The sequence below is a fragment of the Verticillium alfalfae genome, genomic scaffold (assembly GCF_000150825.1).
Source record: "Verticillium alfalfae VaMs.102 supercont1.3 genomic scaffold, whole genome shotgun sequence".
In the NCBI taxonomy this organism is placed as follows: Eukaryota; Fungi; Ascomycota; class Sordariomycetes; order Glomerellales; family Plectosphaerellaceae; genus Verticillium; species Verticillium alfalfae.
In genome coordinates this window covers 2,462,609-2,476,942 of record NW_003315036.1, presented here as the reverse complement: position 1 = coordinate 2,476,942, position 14,334 = coordinate 2,462,609, and the positions used below count along the sequence as shown (strand labels likewise).

Here is a 14,334-nt window from a genome sequence, read left to right as displayed (position 1 = left end):
AAGAGAATCACGAATAGCGAAGAAACCGATCGAAACTTCGACATGGCTGCGAGAGCTTCGCCCCAGAGCGCCACATGCATCCCGTGAAGCGCCCGAGCGGCATCTTGACGAGCAGCCACGCCAGCGGGAACTGCATGACGAGCTGCGCGACGTACACGACGGAGCCGAGCCACGAGTACTCGTCGCCCTGCAGGCCCGTGTCCTCGATGAGCCCAAACACGGACGCGTACGCGAGCGTCGTCTTGTCGAGCGACTGCAGAAAGTAGACGGCCAGCATCAGCGGCAGCACGTAGAGGTCGATGCGCCGCAGCACGCGCGCGTTGTCTTGCGCCGTCACGACGAAGCAGCGCGCCTCGCCGCCTGTCGTTTGCTTGTCCGAGGCGTCGGCGTACCCGTCCCGCGGCGCCCGCTCGTCGACAAAGTCGGCGGGCATCAGCGGTTCCTGACCATCATGTCCGTCACGACCGGGGCTGCGAGAGCCGCTCGGCTGCCTGCTCTTGACGGCCATGCTGCGAGACGCTCTCGGGAATCTGGGGTCGAGAGCTAAGGGATGCTGATTCGCTCCATGTGTCCATGTGGAAAAGACTGCGGTGGAGATGGCCGTGCTATGCTCCAGGGAATGTCGATGAAGAGTGAGGTCAGAGTCGCTGGTCGAGATGCTAGGGAGGTGAGGTGGTCAAGGTGGAGATGAAGTGCAGCGTCCCAAGGCCACGGTTCCCACAGCCTGTCGCGCACTCGATGCACTGTGTGGGTACCCTCGAGCGCCTTTACCCCGAATGTCCCAGAGATGCCCCGAGGTCTGTGTCCAGCGTGTTGGCAAGGCGTTGGCATGTTGTGGTATTGAGACATGCCCTGGTATTCGAGCTCACAAAAATCCTGATATCCATTGTCAAGAGGATGCCAATGAAGAATACAGACGTCCAGGGTTTTCAGGTATCTAGATCACATAGCCTAGGGGCTTCTTCCTGGTCGTGCAGATATGAGAACTCCCTTGGCAGGCATTTCGGTAGCTATTGTGTAGGTGGTAGAATTGCATTTGTCGATACTACGTTTGCGTTCTTTCCTGTCACCCACCTCATCGCTTGAAGTTGGTCAAATTGTTTGGCTTGGGATCACATCAATTGACCCACGAGTGCGCATCATCGTGGATGCGCTGCCACGCTTTGGTACTGTAGCATAACGACGACACCTTCACATCAAAGACCACGCCTTCCAATTCTACCACCTATACAATGTTCATGTCAAGAAATCTTCTGCAACGAGTGAAGGGATCAACTGCTGGTCTCTTGGGGGTCTCCAAAAAAAATAGAATACTCGATGCCCTTTTCTAAATCGTAGTTCATTGACCTTTTTTATAATCATTCCCTTCGCTGCGCTTAGTCCTCTCTTCTTAGTCCTCTCTTCTTGTCCCTGCGATCAAATAACAGGCGATCCCCCGTCAGTCTCATACCTCCATCAGATCCTGGCAGTTCACGAGTCGAGGCACCATGATCATGGATGCTGTCCTTGTATACAAATATAAATGTCGCATTCATCACCCGTCTCGGTTTCGCTTTTTAGACTTTGGTCCACCAACTCAAGGGAATCACATGAGTTCCAGCTTGGGAATCATGGTGCAAACTTGTGGTGAACTCAATCATGTGTTTACAAGTGCGGGCAAATACAGCCTTCGGTATAGAGAATCCTTGTCATTATACGACATAGCGACCACATGAAGGTTTGTTCTGGGTTCGGAAGCCAGGTGCCCTATTATATTGTACGTCAAAAACCCCCAGTGAAGGACGAATCCGATGCCCAGACGACTACACCTTGCGTATCCCGAACAAGCTTCCAGGCATCAGTAATCAATCCTTCGCCCGGGGCAAACCCATTTGCTCTTGCAATAGAGCCAAGACAACCTTGCTTGGGTCCAGCTTTACTTGTCGTCCCTGTGCCCGGTTTGGCTTCCGCAGAGCTTGGCAGCACACCACAACGGGCCATTGACTGTGTCGACGTACACAGTAAGACGTGAACAGTCGCGAGGTTGGCCGCCATCTCATTTGATCTTCATTCACAACCCCTCGTGGCTTTATGTATTTCCTGATCTGACTGAATCCCGTCGGCGCCCGGAGCGCGCACAGATCCGGTTCGATGTCCATAACTGGGGCCCCGACGCCTGGAGCTGCTTCTACCATTCCCAACGGACTAGATAGATCTTGATATGAATCTGGACAGGCAGGTTACCCTCGACGTGCCAAGTAGGTGCCCAAGCGCGTTTGCTACCAAGGCCTAGGTAGTCTCTACTGTGTGCCTTGCTCAACTACCCCCGCGAGCCCTATTCCTATCCAACCACACGTTTTTGAATTCAAAGCGTGCTGCACCATCAGAGACGAATCGGGATTAAACTTCCAACAGTCTGCGCTCCGTCCGCGCCGGGGCCCGCAACGAATGCCGCCAACGTGACATCGTGCAGGGACAACGTAACCTCCCTGCGCAAATCATGAACTGCCAGCCTTTGACACGAATATACGGAAACCTTCTCCTCACGCTCTTGCTGAGACACATGCCCCCGCTCTCTAGCATAAAACATGTGCGATCGTTCCGATCAGCAACGGCGCAATCTAGTCGTATTTCGGCGACTAATTCTGCCCAAAGTACCTGTATGGGTAGGTAGAAAACCCTCCGTTTCCTGCCTTGTCGATCAATCCGTGTCTCACGTCAGATGCAGTAAGACAGGCAACCTTCAGAGCACTTGGTCCAATCGACGCCTGCTACTGTCAGCCACGTCCTGTAAGCTGGGCCTCGACCGAGCCCTGCTGTACGCGTGGTCGCTGGGTTGATGAGTGGCCGAGAAATCCTTCCACCACTCTCAACTGCAGGGAACCAGACCCGAGCATCCGGGCACAACAAGGGTGGTGATCCGCGTGTATAAAGCGCTGATAAGCTCCAGCACATCTGGGCAACACGCGGCGGTCTAGCTTCTCATCACGTCTTGTTGACAAGCGCTCACACAACGCATCTTCCGGCGGCGAACCATGTGGTCGCCCAGCCCCGTCACCGTCGCGGGCTTCACAGCCCCGGGCCATGTCGCCCTCGTGGCCAAGGTTTTGATAGCAGTCGTCTTCCTCCTGCTGTTTCGCCAATTCATGCTGCCGAGGCCCATTCCTGGCATCCCCTACAACAAGCACGCGGCCAATCGCATTCTGGGGGACGTTCCGGACATCATCAGCTCCGGCGACCGTCGCGAATGGTTCGTGAGCCAGGCCATAAAACACAAGTCGCCCATGGTCCAGTTCTTCACGAGCCCCTTTCGTCCGCCTGTCGTTTTTCTCTTTGATCACCGCGAGGCGCAGAACATCTCTATGCGCCGCATCAAGGAGTTTGACCGGAGCCTCCTGACGCGTGATGTCTTCAGCATCGCCGTCCCGCACCAGATGCTCGCCCTCCAATCCCGCAATCCCCAGCACAAGAAGAACATGTCCCTCGTCCGCGAGCTCATGACGCCAACCTTCCTCCGCCAGGTCTCGGCCCCGCACATCCACGAAAAGATCCTCTGGCTGCTCGACCTCTGGGCGCAAAAGGCCGCCGTCGCCGACGGCCGGCTCTTCAACGCCAACACCGACGTCCACCACGCCGCCCTCGACATGATCATGGGCGCCTCCTTCGGCTTCGAGAAGCACCAGTCGCAGCTGCAGGTCAAGCTCGACAGCCTGCAGCGCGAAAAGACATCCCTGCCCGCGCCCAAGGCCGCTGGCGGCGGCGGCGACGACGAGGTCCTCGAGTTCGACGACCCGCCCATGCTGCGGGAACTGCAGGCCTGCAAGACCATCGCTGACAGCATCGGCGTCAACCTCAAGTCGACCGTGCCCGTGTTCAACGCCTGGTTCTACCGCAACATCGTCCCCAGCATGCGCGGGGCGCTCAAGACGTATCGCGGCATGGCGCGGCGCGAGATCAGCAAGAGCCTCGAGAGACTTCATGCGGGACATCCGGACCGCAGTGCCATGGACCAGCTACTGGCCCGCGAGGACGTCTTGGCGAAGAAGGAGGGCAGGAAGCCGGACTATTACAGCGAGGTGATCATGGATGAGGTATGTGCTTTTCGTTTGTCGCGGTGCTCTTTCTTCAACGTGCATCCCTAACACACCACCATCGACGCGGCTTGAACTTGTCTGACGTGCCGCAGCTTCTGGGCTACCTCATCGGCGGCCACGAAACGACATCCTCCGTACTGCAATGGGGCCTCAAATACACCACCGCCGACCAGCGCGTGCAGAACAAGCTTCGCCAGACGTTCTACAAGCAGTGGCCCCAGGCCAAGGCCGAGGGGCGGCTCCCGACGTTGGAAGAGATGACGGATCCGACGGTATACATCCCCTACCTCGAGGCCTTCATGCAGGAGAGCACCCGTCACGCCAAGGCCCTTTCCATCATGAGCCGCCAGGCGCAAGTCCCAACCACTGTCCTCGGCGTGTCCCTTCCCGCAGGAACCAATGTGACCTTCACGAACAACGGGCCCGGCTACTTCTCGGCCCCGATCGAAGTGGACGAGGAGAAGCGCCACGAGTCGTCCCGTGCAACCAAGGGTAAAATTGGCGGCGAGCACGACGATAAGACGATCACTGACTTTCTGCCGGAACGGTGGATCAAGACCAAGGCGTCGTTCGTCGACGGGCGCGAAGTCGTGGAGGAGACATTTGACGCCAACGCAGCGCCATTCCTGAGCTTCGGGGACGGTCCGCGCATGTGCTTTGGCAAGAGGCTGGCGCTGCTGGAGATGCGTCTTTTCTGGGTCATGCTGCTGTGGCAGTTTGAGCTGCGGCCCATCGCGGAGGCGCGCAACCGAGACCACGAGGAGGCGGTTTTCCTGACAAGGATCCCGAAGCATGCGTATCTGCGGCTTAAGAAGATTGACTACGAGAAATCGTAAGGGCAACCTGTTTAGGTCATGCTTTCATGAAATCACCTCCACTGCTGAACTTGAAAAACGTGACCGCCTGCAAATCGAATAGTTGATCGGTTCAATGCCAATCTCGTGTGCCCCTGTTCACGAGCCTCACAGTAGGGATTCTGTCCAGTAGAGCTTGCCATCCCGACCGAATCTTGGCAATCTCTGTTCAGGTGCTTGTGAACTCCTACGGGTACCCAAATTCCTCCTGTTCTCTCGCTCTCCCCGTGGAACATTCAGATCAGTCCAGAACTCGTCCAATATCCCTCTCCAATCTCTAATTCCATCCTTTTCCCTTGCTCCTCTCTTGAAGCTTGTCTTCCTAAAGCTCACAAACCAGACCATGAACCACCAAATTGCACTTCCTAAGGATGACACTGCAGCGGCCCAGCTCACACCCAGAAAGCCTCCTCCTCTCCTAATCTCCAGTCCAACACCCACTCCCAGCTCCCTGAGCGCCGAAGAGCCGATGAGAATCAGCCCTGTCGTCACTATCGCAAACAGGGGCAGCGACAGACCCCCTAGGACAGAAGCAAGTAAATTGTTCCGCACCAACCACCGCCGCGGTGCCACTATTACGGTCAAGGTCGACACAACTACTGATGTTCCCGCCGCAAGGGCAGAGATGATGAGCAGCGCAAGCAGCGCCTTTGCACCCCTTGTAGCAAGGCGCAAGACCGCGTCCAGCGTCGATGACAGCGCTTCAGCAAGGGGTATAGAAATATTGGCGGGTCCGAGGGTCAACGTTGAGGGAATAGAGGTCGCGATCCGTCGAAGGCCTGCGCTGTCAGCATCAGTCTCACATCAGCTTCGAAGATACATGGCGTACCCGCGGACTTCTCCTCATATAGTATACAGTTGTCGAACGCCAATGCGCTTCCGGCGCTCTCGGATGCGTAATCTCCCTCGCACCAACAGACCGTAGGCGTCCCGCATTCCCAATCGCGAAGTCAGATTTCCGACCAATGCACCTTGCAGATCCTGCACCCCATCTCCTAAGCCGTTGATATGATCATCTCGGAGGTCGCCGAAAAGACGCTCGACTAGTGGACTAAGGGGCTTGTCGCTTCGCGAGGTATCGACTGGCGTGATTTCGACCAGATTCTCTCCAAGCCGGGAAGTACTCAGGGCGAGCCAGAAATAAGTCGAGCTTGTGACCGGCGAAGAGCCCGCAACGAGGAGCAGCACTGACAAAGCGAAAGCGACAGCCGCAAAAGAGAGAGGTACGAAAGCAAGCAGGCGATTGACAGGTGGCTTGGTGACCTGGTAATGCCACGGACGAGGTGACCACACGAGTCGAAGAGTTGCTCTCAATGCCAAAGCCGGCCAGCCCCCCTTTTTCAACAAAACTGATTTCCATCCCATCTGCGAAACACCACGGGGACTCATAGGACTACCTGTACCAACGCATGAACTTGGAAATCCACTAGGATATGGAATGAAATGGCAAGTCCGGGCTGAGTCCAGGAATCACCCAAGCGTCACCGGCTACTTCTTCTAAGGAGCCAGACCTACGCGACCAAAAGTCGGGTTTAAAACATCATGATTAGATGAAGACTTTGGAAGTAGAGGATATATGAAGGACCCATCAACTTGATTCATGTCTCGTCTGATGTCTAGATGATGCACGAGCCTGAGGGCCTCACATCATAATACAATTGACCTGGGCTGCACCGCTTCTTGTCACGGCATTGCCTGCAGCAGATCATAAACGCCGTCCTGAAGTTCTGGTGTATTCCCACAGCGAATTTCATGGAGAACATCCATTTGAAAGGAAGAGCCATGTTGAACAGCTAGACGGATGAGAAAATATGTAATAGGTAGAAAAGGACGATGAAGAATACCAAAGACCCCTTTCTAGCTTGAACCCCAACTATAGATACACCGTTGCCTGATGCCTTCTGGCCCTCTCTTTGAGACTTATCCATTGCCCCTCTTGGATTCGAATCCACGGCCTCTGTATCAGCCGGGTCACCGCAATCTTAACAGCTGCTGACTTTGCAGTGGGCGTCCATATAATGTTGAATAGCCTGTCTATCAGTCCAGACAGGTCCACAAATTCATTCCTGCTGCTAGGTACACCAAGGGCCTTGTTCGAAGTCTCGTCCGTCTTGCTTGCCGGTTCCGCGTCGACCTCATTATTTGGTCTGGGGTGATGATGGGCGTACTAGTTCCAGGGGTGTTCCCTCCAGGCGACATGATTCAAAGAAAAGGCTGCGAGGTGAGGTTGAGCGCCTCCACCTCTCAGATCATCGTAAGATCGGTTGTATTGGTTGTTTTCTGTCTCGCCCACGACTAGGTTGCTGCGAACAGCCCTTATACCTCTGACTTGTCGCAGCTCCATACCTCCGAGGGCGGGAAGCTCATACTCGTATGGATGAGGGTTATGGTGGAGAAGAGTTTCCCGAATATCACCTTTTCTGGCACTCCTTTCCTGCCAGAAGAGTGGCTGGCGACCAGTGGAACACGAAGCCAATGCAATATCCTATTGTCTCTCCCTGGAATCTCGACATATCGACGAGCGATGTTGCAAAGCTTCTCGCAGGATTCCTACCCGTTGAGATGGAAGACCGATGGATGACCATGCGGAGGGCCCAAACCACAACGGGAGCTTCGCGGTCTACGTTTACCGAAGCGGGGGTTGTCAAGAACAATTTCGGATCAACGCACAAGTTGAGTCGCTCAACGAATCCGTGAAGAATGCGTCGGACTCTCAGGCTGAGGTTGTGAGCATTAGCTGGCAAAATGGTTCTGTACACTCGACAGAGGAGGAGGCGAAGAACACGGCAGTTCTGGCCTGTAATGGAATCCTGGGCTGCGAACTGGATCATGCGGCTTGACCATGGTCGGAAGAATACTTAGAACGCACATGGCAGTGAAAGTAGTGAGAGACTTGTACATTGATCTTGGTCGACAATTTGCATGTCGGTTTTCAGCTTTGCTGACACGGCGGAGACGGTCCTGTTCAACCGAGTTAATAATTCCGGCACACAACTACAGCTGCTCGAGAGTCATCATCCTAGACAATTACTAGTAGTTGTCCCATGTCGAGCTGAAAATTGGACCTAAAGGAAAGTGATGTGCTACAGTCTCCTATCTTCGACAGGCACTCCAAATTGATCTTCAGCGTGATTGGGTCACTTGCGTGGCGAAGACCCCTGACGCTCTAATGCTCAGAACTGCGCACTTTGCCAGGACTGGCCGAATGTCGTGTGAGAGCGGTTCTGTCGATGATCGAGCTACGCTCGCGACTAGGACTGTAGCCCTCGCGCGCAGAATTTCTCCATGCTCAACTGCCGAGCAGTCGAATAGAGTGACAGTGCATGCCAGCATAGGGAGAGAGCCCGTACTTATGGCCTTCATCTTGCTTAGCGCCTCGTTCGAAGCCTCTATTTTGTGTTCAACACTGTTTCATTGGTCCCGGGGAAGATTCTTGTCTCTTGATAGACCAAGCAACATGCTTGTTGATGATATTAAAGAGATATGCAAGCCCTGAAGACTTCGTGTTGGTGAGTGCTTCAGGCAAGATTAGAGGGTGGATTGGAGTCCCCATGAACAACAGAGAGATTGTGAAACGTAAATGCGCTAGCCAAATAAGCAGGGAGGGAGGCAGGTAGGTAGGTATGTAGTGACCTAAGTGTACCCATGTACGGGACAGCGCTCAGCTGGTCGACTCACTGCCGCTGGTTGAGGGACTGATACATGACTATCGATCCGCGGGTTGTTACCTGCCTAGGATAGGTTTTCAAGGTGGACACTTCACATGAACCATTGGGTTATGTGGTAAGAGATCACTACTTGTTGATTGCTTTACCGCCGACTACACTATACCTAAAAAGATTGGTTTTGCGGTAAGACGCAATGGCGTTGGACAAGTGTGCTGTTTCAGGCAAATGATCCAAGAATTCAACAACCCTCGCAGGCCAAGGACAGAAAGAGTGTTATCACGTGTTCAGGTCCTTGATGGCTATGCGCGTGGAAGGCTTTGGAGCGGCCAGAACTGCCCAGTTAGCGGTGGACGTCCTACATGCCACTGAATCAAGTTTCAGAAGGTTGACAAGTTATCAGCAACCTGTCGCAACACAATATCGCAGCACAACTCTTGTAGTCACAGAACACAGGCTTGAGTTTTACTTCATCTATCTTCCTCAGCCTTCGACCTATCTCTGCTCGGATTGATCTTCCGTCCCATTGACCTTCGTACCTTCTCTCGCAGCCTCATGGTCCTTGACGCCAATTTGTCGGGCAAACACTACCATGGGTCAGCATTCTAAGGGAACATATGGCAGAGAAAGACCGTAGACTCACAAGTTTCCATCTCTTCCAGCGACTTCCCCTTCGTTTCCTTGATAAAGAACCACACGAAGACAACGAGCGCCCAGTTGAATATGGCAAACATTAGGAACGTGCGCCAGCCGAGATTTTCCACCGCGTGAGGCGTGACCTGCGAGAAGACGAAGTTGAAAAGCCACTGCGTTGATGTACCAATTGCGATACCAGCCTCGCGGATGCGCGTCGGGAAGATCTCGCCCATGTACACCCATGGCACGGGGCCCCAGGAAATGTTGTAGCTCATGGCCTCGAGGTAGATCATTGTCAGGGACGCAATCGACGGCGGCGTCAGGCCTTGGTCTGGGTTCGGTGGGAACGTGACAGTCAGGACAGCGACTATGAGCATGTACATGCCCATGAGGAAAGCGCCCAGCATCAGTGAGCCGCGGCGCCCGATGCGCTCAACGAGGAATAACAGAAAGAAGAGACAGGCTACAACCTTGCAGACGCCGAAAAAGCCAGTAAGAAGCAGCTTGTTCTGGCCGGCGCCGACGAGCGAGAAGATTTGGGGTGCGTCTGGACACGTTAGAGATGCATTGGACAAGGCAAGTGCTAGCCAAACTTACAATAGGCCATCGATGTGTTCCCGGTCAGTTGAACGCCTATACATCGCCGTTAATAAAACAATAAACGGAATCGATCAAGGATCCAGCTCGGTTGACCCACCGATCTGCAGAGCAATGATGAGAATCACGCGCCATCTGTTGATGGGTTGCAGAAGCTCTTTCCAAGTGACACCGGATTTGACACGATCTTCCTCTTCAATGCCCGCTAGGATCTCGGCCCATCTGTACATTGTTAGTCTTCCTCGCCACATGATGCACATGAAAGCACTTCTTACTCCTCCTCAACGTCTGGAGAGTCTCCTCCGCGAACCCAGACCAAGGATGCTAGGGCCTCCTCCATCCGACCTTTCTTCGCGAGCCAGCGAGTGCTTTCTCTGGTAAACAGCATGCCCAGGCCAAGGATGGCGCCTGGAACGAGTTGCAGGCCGACGGGAACTTGCCACTGCGCTGTCACGTCGTCCATGTGCTTTTCAACGGCGTAGTCGATCCAGTACGAGGTCATGACACCATAGTGAAGAAGAATTGAAACATGCTGCCGAGGGTGCCGCGGATGTTCTTGGGCGCCATCTCGGCCGAGTACATGGGGATGATGACCGTGGCCATGCCAACGCCGATGCCGCTGATGACGCGGGCAGCGTAGAATGCTCCCAGCGAGTGGGTGTTAATCGTTTGGATGACGGCGCCGATATTGAAGATTATCGAAGCAAGAACGATAGACCAACGACGGCCAAAGCGGGCTGTGAAAGGCCAGACGAAAAAGCAAGCGAAAAAAGCTGAAGACGTGTTATTAAGTTTGTTTGCCTCCTGGGCTGCCGCTCATGTTGGCACCACGTTGGCAGGGGATGATTTCAAGGCCCCTACATACCTCCAGCTTGTAAAAGACTGGTCGAGTTAGACCCGACGGTTGCTCGATCTTTCTCTTCATAACGAAAGTCCCTTCGAAAACTGGGAAAGGTGAGGATGCCACCGACGATACCTGTGTCGTACGCGAACAAGAATGAGCCGACACAGCAAAGCGCGACAAGGTAGACGGCTCTGAAAGTGCCCAAAGCTTTCGACATGATGGCTGAAGCGGCTGCGAAATTAACTAGCTTATAATCACGATTTGGACCAAACAGTTGGCTGCCTTGGTGTTCGAAATCGACTCTTAAAGTCCAGGAGGTAAATGTTCACCCTGGCTGCGTACTTTGCCTTCCCTTTTGAAGTCTGCCCGAAAGCTCCCAATCCCAGTTGATGTCGCCTTCGAAGCCGTAAACCTGCGTTCAACAGTCATGGCCAACATATCCAGGGCGAGGAAACCCGAATGTTTAGGCCAGGGCTTGCATGTTGACATCTCCCCGGCGTGTTGATGAGCACGTCATATCTCGAATTGCTGAAGAGATTGCAGTGGTTGACTGGACCTGAATTATTTCGCCATGGCGTGCGACCCGGGTGTCGGCCGGGAGTCCCAGATAGACCTAGCGGCCCGGCCGTTGAAAACACCATACTTGTTCTGAGAGCGGGGCCGACTACCGACGTCGGGACCGGTAGTCGGTCACGTAGGGCTGTCAAGTTAGGCATGCGTCTACAGTTTGCCCCTAATGCTAGCCTAGCTTGTGCATGGCAGCTCGCCCGGAAGACTCAACTAGGCGATGGGATTCGAGTCAGAAGTCATGGAATATGACATCTCCTAGACATTCATAATAAATGAGTGTATTGAGGTCATTGACGAGGAAGTCTTTCTTCTTCCAACTGCTGCCCATTGCGTGCTCCTTTGGCTACAGCTTCGAAATCGCCTTGCCCGACATGGCGGCTTCCCGGCCCAATATTGTCTTCATCATGGCTGATGACCATGCTTCAAAAGCCATCAGTGCATACGGGGCAGGCATCAACCAAACGCCCAATATCGACAGGTTGGCGATTGAGGGTATGAAGTTCAACCACTGTTATGTCACCAATTCGATCTGCACCCCATCGAGGGCCGCCATCCTGACCGGAACGCATAACCATGTCAACGGCGTTATGACCCTGGACAACAAAATCAACAAACATATGCCTAATGTTGCCAAGCACCTGCGGGCCGGCGGCTACCGAACCGCCATGGTTGGCAAATGGCACATGGGCGAGGGCGCCGCTCATGAACCGACGGGATTCGATTACTGGTCCATTCTACCGGGACAAGGCGACTATTGGGACCCCGAGTTCATCGAGCCGAGCGGCGAGCGGACGGAGATTGGGTACGTCACCGATATTATCACTGACAAGTGCCTCGACTGGGTCACCCAAACCAGAGACATGGACAAGCCCTTTTTTGTCATGTGCCATCACAAGGCACCCCATCGGTCGTGGGAGTGTGATGACAAGCACAAGGGCCTTTATGCCGATAAACCGATCCGCGTGCCGGAGACGTATGATGACGATTATAAGAACCGCGCCAAAGCGGCCAAGGTGGCCAAGATGCGCGTGGCGGAAGACTTGACGTACCAGGACCTCGGCCTCGTACAGCCAGATGGGGGCAATCGCGTTGGTGAGAGGGTCGTTCAAGAGTCTGGCTCGAGCCAGCGCAAGATTCCCACCGACGCAAGTTTCCTTATCGACAAGGAAGATGGAACTGTCTTCCGCTTCCAAGACAGCAAAGAGCTCGCTGAATTCAAGTTTCAGCGGTACATGCAGAGATATCTGCGTGTGATCCAGTCGGTCGACGATAACGTCGGTAGAATCCTCGACTACCTGGATGAGAACAATCTTGCGGACAACACGATGGTCATTTACACTTCAGACCAGGGGTTTTTCTTGGGAGAACATGGATGGTTCGACAAACGCTTCATGTACGAAGAGTCGTTTCAGATGCCGTTCTTAATACGGTATCCGACTGAGATCGCCAGAGGCTCGGTTTGCGACGACATCATTTGCAATGTAGACTTTGCGCCGACGTTTCTTGACTTCGCAAAGCTGATAACGCCGAGCTACATGCAAGGACGGTCCTTCCGGCCACTATTGCAAGGTCAGACACCGTCGAATTGGCAGCAGGTCGCGTATCACCGTTACTGGATGCACAATGATGTGATCCACCAGGCGTATGCGCACTACGGGGTGCGAGACCAGAGATACAAGCTGATCTACTGGTATAACGAGCCCCTGGATGTTGCCGGCGCGAGGCCAGGGGCGGCAGACGAGAAGGAGTGGGAATTGTTCGACTGCGAGAAAGATCCTCTCGAGCTCTTCAACGTATACCACGAGACAGAATACCAGTCTGTAGTGACGGCGATGACGAAGCTGCTGGAGCTCAAGATGGCGCAAATTGGCGATGATCCAGTTCACTTAGGAACGCCATGAATATATCGGAAAGAAGTATCACAATGAAGAAGGCCGTCACCGAGGGAAACAAATGACAGATGACAGATGAAATGGGAGGGGGAAAGAAACCGCCTGGCAACAATTGTCAAATGTGAGGAGAAATCTTATCAGAAATGCACTGTGTTTGGCCGCAACTTGGGTCGCTGTAAGGCAGAGACTGTGGCGCCTTGAACCATGACTCTGGCAGGCAAATACAGTTCAAAGAACAGTGCGATTATGCAGCGCGACGACGCTAAAATGGTGACATTGCCCTCCACTCTCACGACAATCGTACCTACCTCCTAAGGTACCCTGAGCTCCTTCTCAACCCCAGTCTCGCAAGTTGCTTCTTCTACGCCGTCCATGCGCTCATCATTCATCACGACGTGGGCCTCAGAATGACCTCCTCATCGAATACGACATGTCTCGCTGATGCACCTGAATTTGCTTCCATCAAATCACCTTTCAAACCAGTTTGGGGGAGTTAGATCTGTGGTCAAGGGTTGTTCCCTCAACGATACCTGGGTACACGCCCACCTACCTATATCCAGTCTTGTGTCGTGATGGAGTCGCTCGTGGGATGTTTCGATTCCAGCACATCGACCACTGCTCGTGAGACCTGTTCTCAATGCAGGTATCGCAAGGTACGTGCTTTGTGAACCGAACACTTATTCTTGCCCTCCCTTTCAAGTGCCCTCCCTTTCAAGTGCCCTCCCTTTCAGGTTCTGACTATTGACTCCACCAGGTACGATGTGATCGTCGAAACGGCACATGCACCAATTGCGAGCGCCTCAGATTGGCTTGCTCGTTGGCTGCTTCACCACAAGGGCTCGATCATACAGCTCTTCGCAGCAAACCTCGCAGGTTACGTGGTAGCGTTGCTTGCGTTGCGTGTCGCGAGAAAAAAATCAGGTGTTCTGCCACGACTCCTCAGTGTTCTAACTGCAAGCGTCAAGGTCGTTCTTGTGCCTATCCAACCTCGAAGCGCCCCCTGCGAAATCATGCAGCACCATCTGTCGCCTCCTCTACTTTGAGCCAGGCATCTCCTGTGGGCCATGGAGACATCCAAGGCGTTCCAAGTCCGAGCCATCCCATCACAGAAGAAATGCTGGTCCTCGTTGACGCCTTTTTTGAGAACATATACCCTCTGCCATCCTACGCCTTCCTACACCCCGAGACGACAAAGCGAAGGTG

The 14,334-nt window shown here is 53.9% G+C and overlaps 4 protein-coding genes across 4 annotated transcripts; 2 read left to right on the top strand and 2 right to left on the bottom strand.

The window, feature by feature from the left end:
- Positions 1-7: 7 nt before the first annotated feature.
- Positions 8-508, bottom strand: VDBG_03278 (conserved hypothetical protein; the record flags this gene model as incomplete). Its single annotated transcript, XM_003007093.1, has 1 exon — positions 8-508. The coding sequence occupies one exon, from the start codon at positions 506-508 to the stop codon at positions 8-10; it is 501 nt and encodes a 166-aa protein (XP_003007139.1).
- A 2,506-nt stretch (positions 509-3,014) lies between these two features.
- VDBG_03277 (cytochrome P450) lies at positions 3,015-4,909 on the top strand (the record flags this gene model as incomplete). The annotated part of the gene is made up of 2 exons (XM_003007092.1): positions 3,015-4,070; positions 4,166-4,909. The coding sequence occupies 2 exons, from the start codon at positions 3,015-3,017 to the stop codon at positions 4,907-4,909; spliced, it is 1,800 nt and encodes a 599-aa protein (XP_003007138.1).
- Positions 4,910-9,087: 4,178 nt separating this feature from the next.
- VDBG_03276 (quinate permease) lies at positions 9,088-10,886 on the bottom strand (the record flags this gene model as incomplete). The annotated part of the gene is made up of 6 exons (XM_003007091.1): positions 9,088-9,179; positions 9,236-9,775; positions 9,826-9,861; positions 9,926-10,047; positions 10,355-10,598; positions 10,691-10,886. 6 exons carry the CDS (start codon positions 10,884-10,886, stop codon positions 9,088-9,090), a joined length of 1,230 nt encoding a protein of 409 aa, XP_003007137.1.
- A 724-nt stretch (positions 10,887-11,610) lies between these two features.
- VDBG_03275 (arylsulfatase B) lies at positions 11,611-13,140 on the top strand (the record flags this gene model as incomplete). The annotated part of the gene is made up of 1 exon (XM_003007090.1): positions 11,611-13,140. The coding sequence occupies one exon, from the start codon at positions 11,611-11,613 to the stop codon at positions 13,138-13,140; it is 1,530 nt and encodes a 509-aa protein (XP_003007136.1).
- Between the last annotated feature and the right edge of the window lie 1,194 nt (positions 13,141-14,334).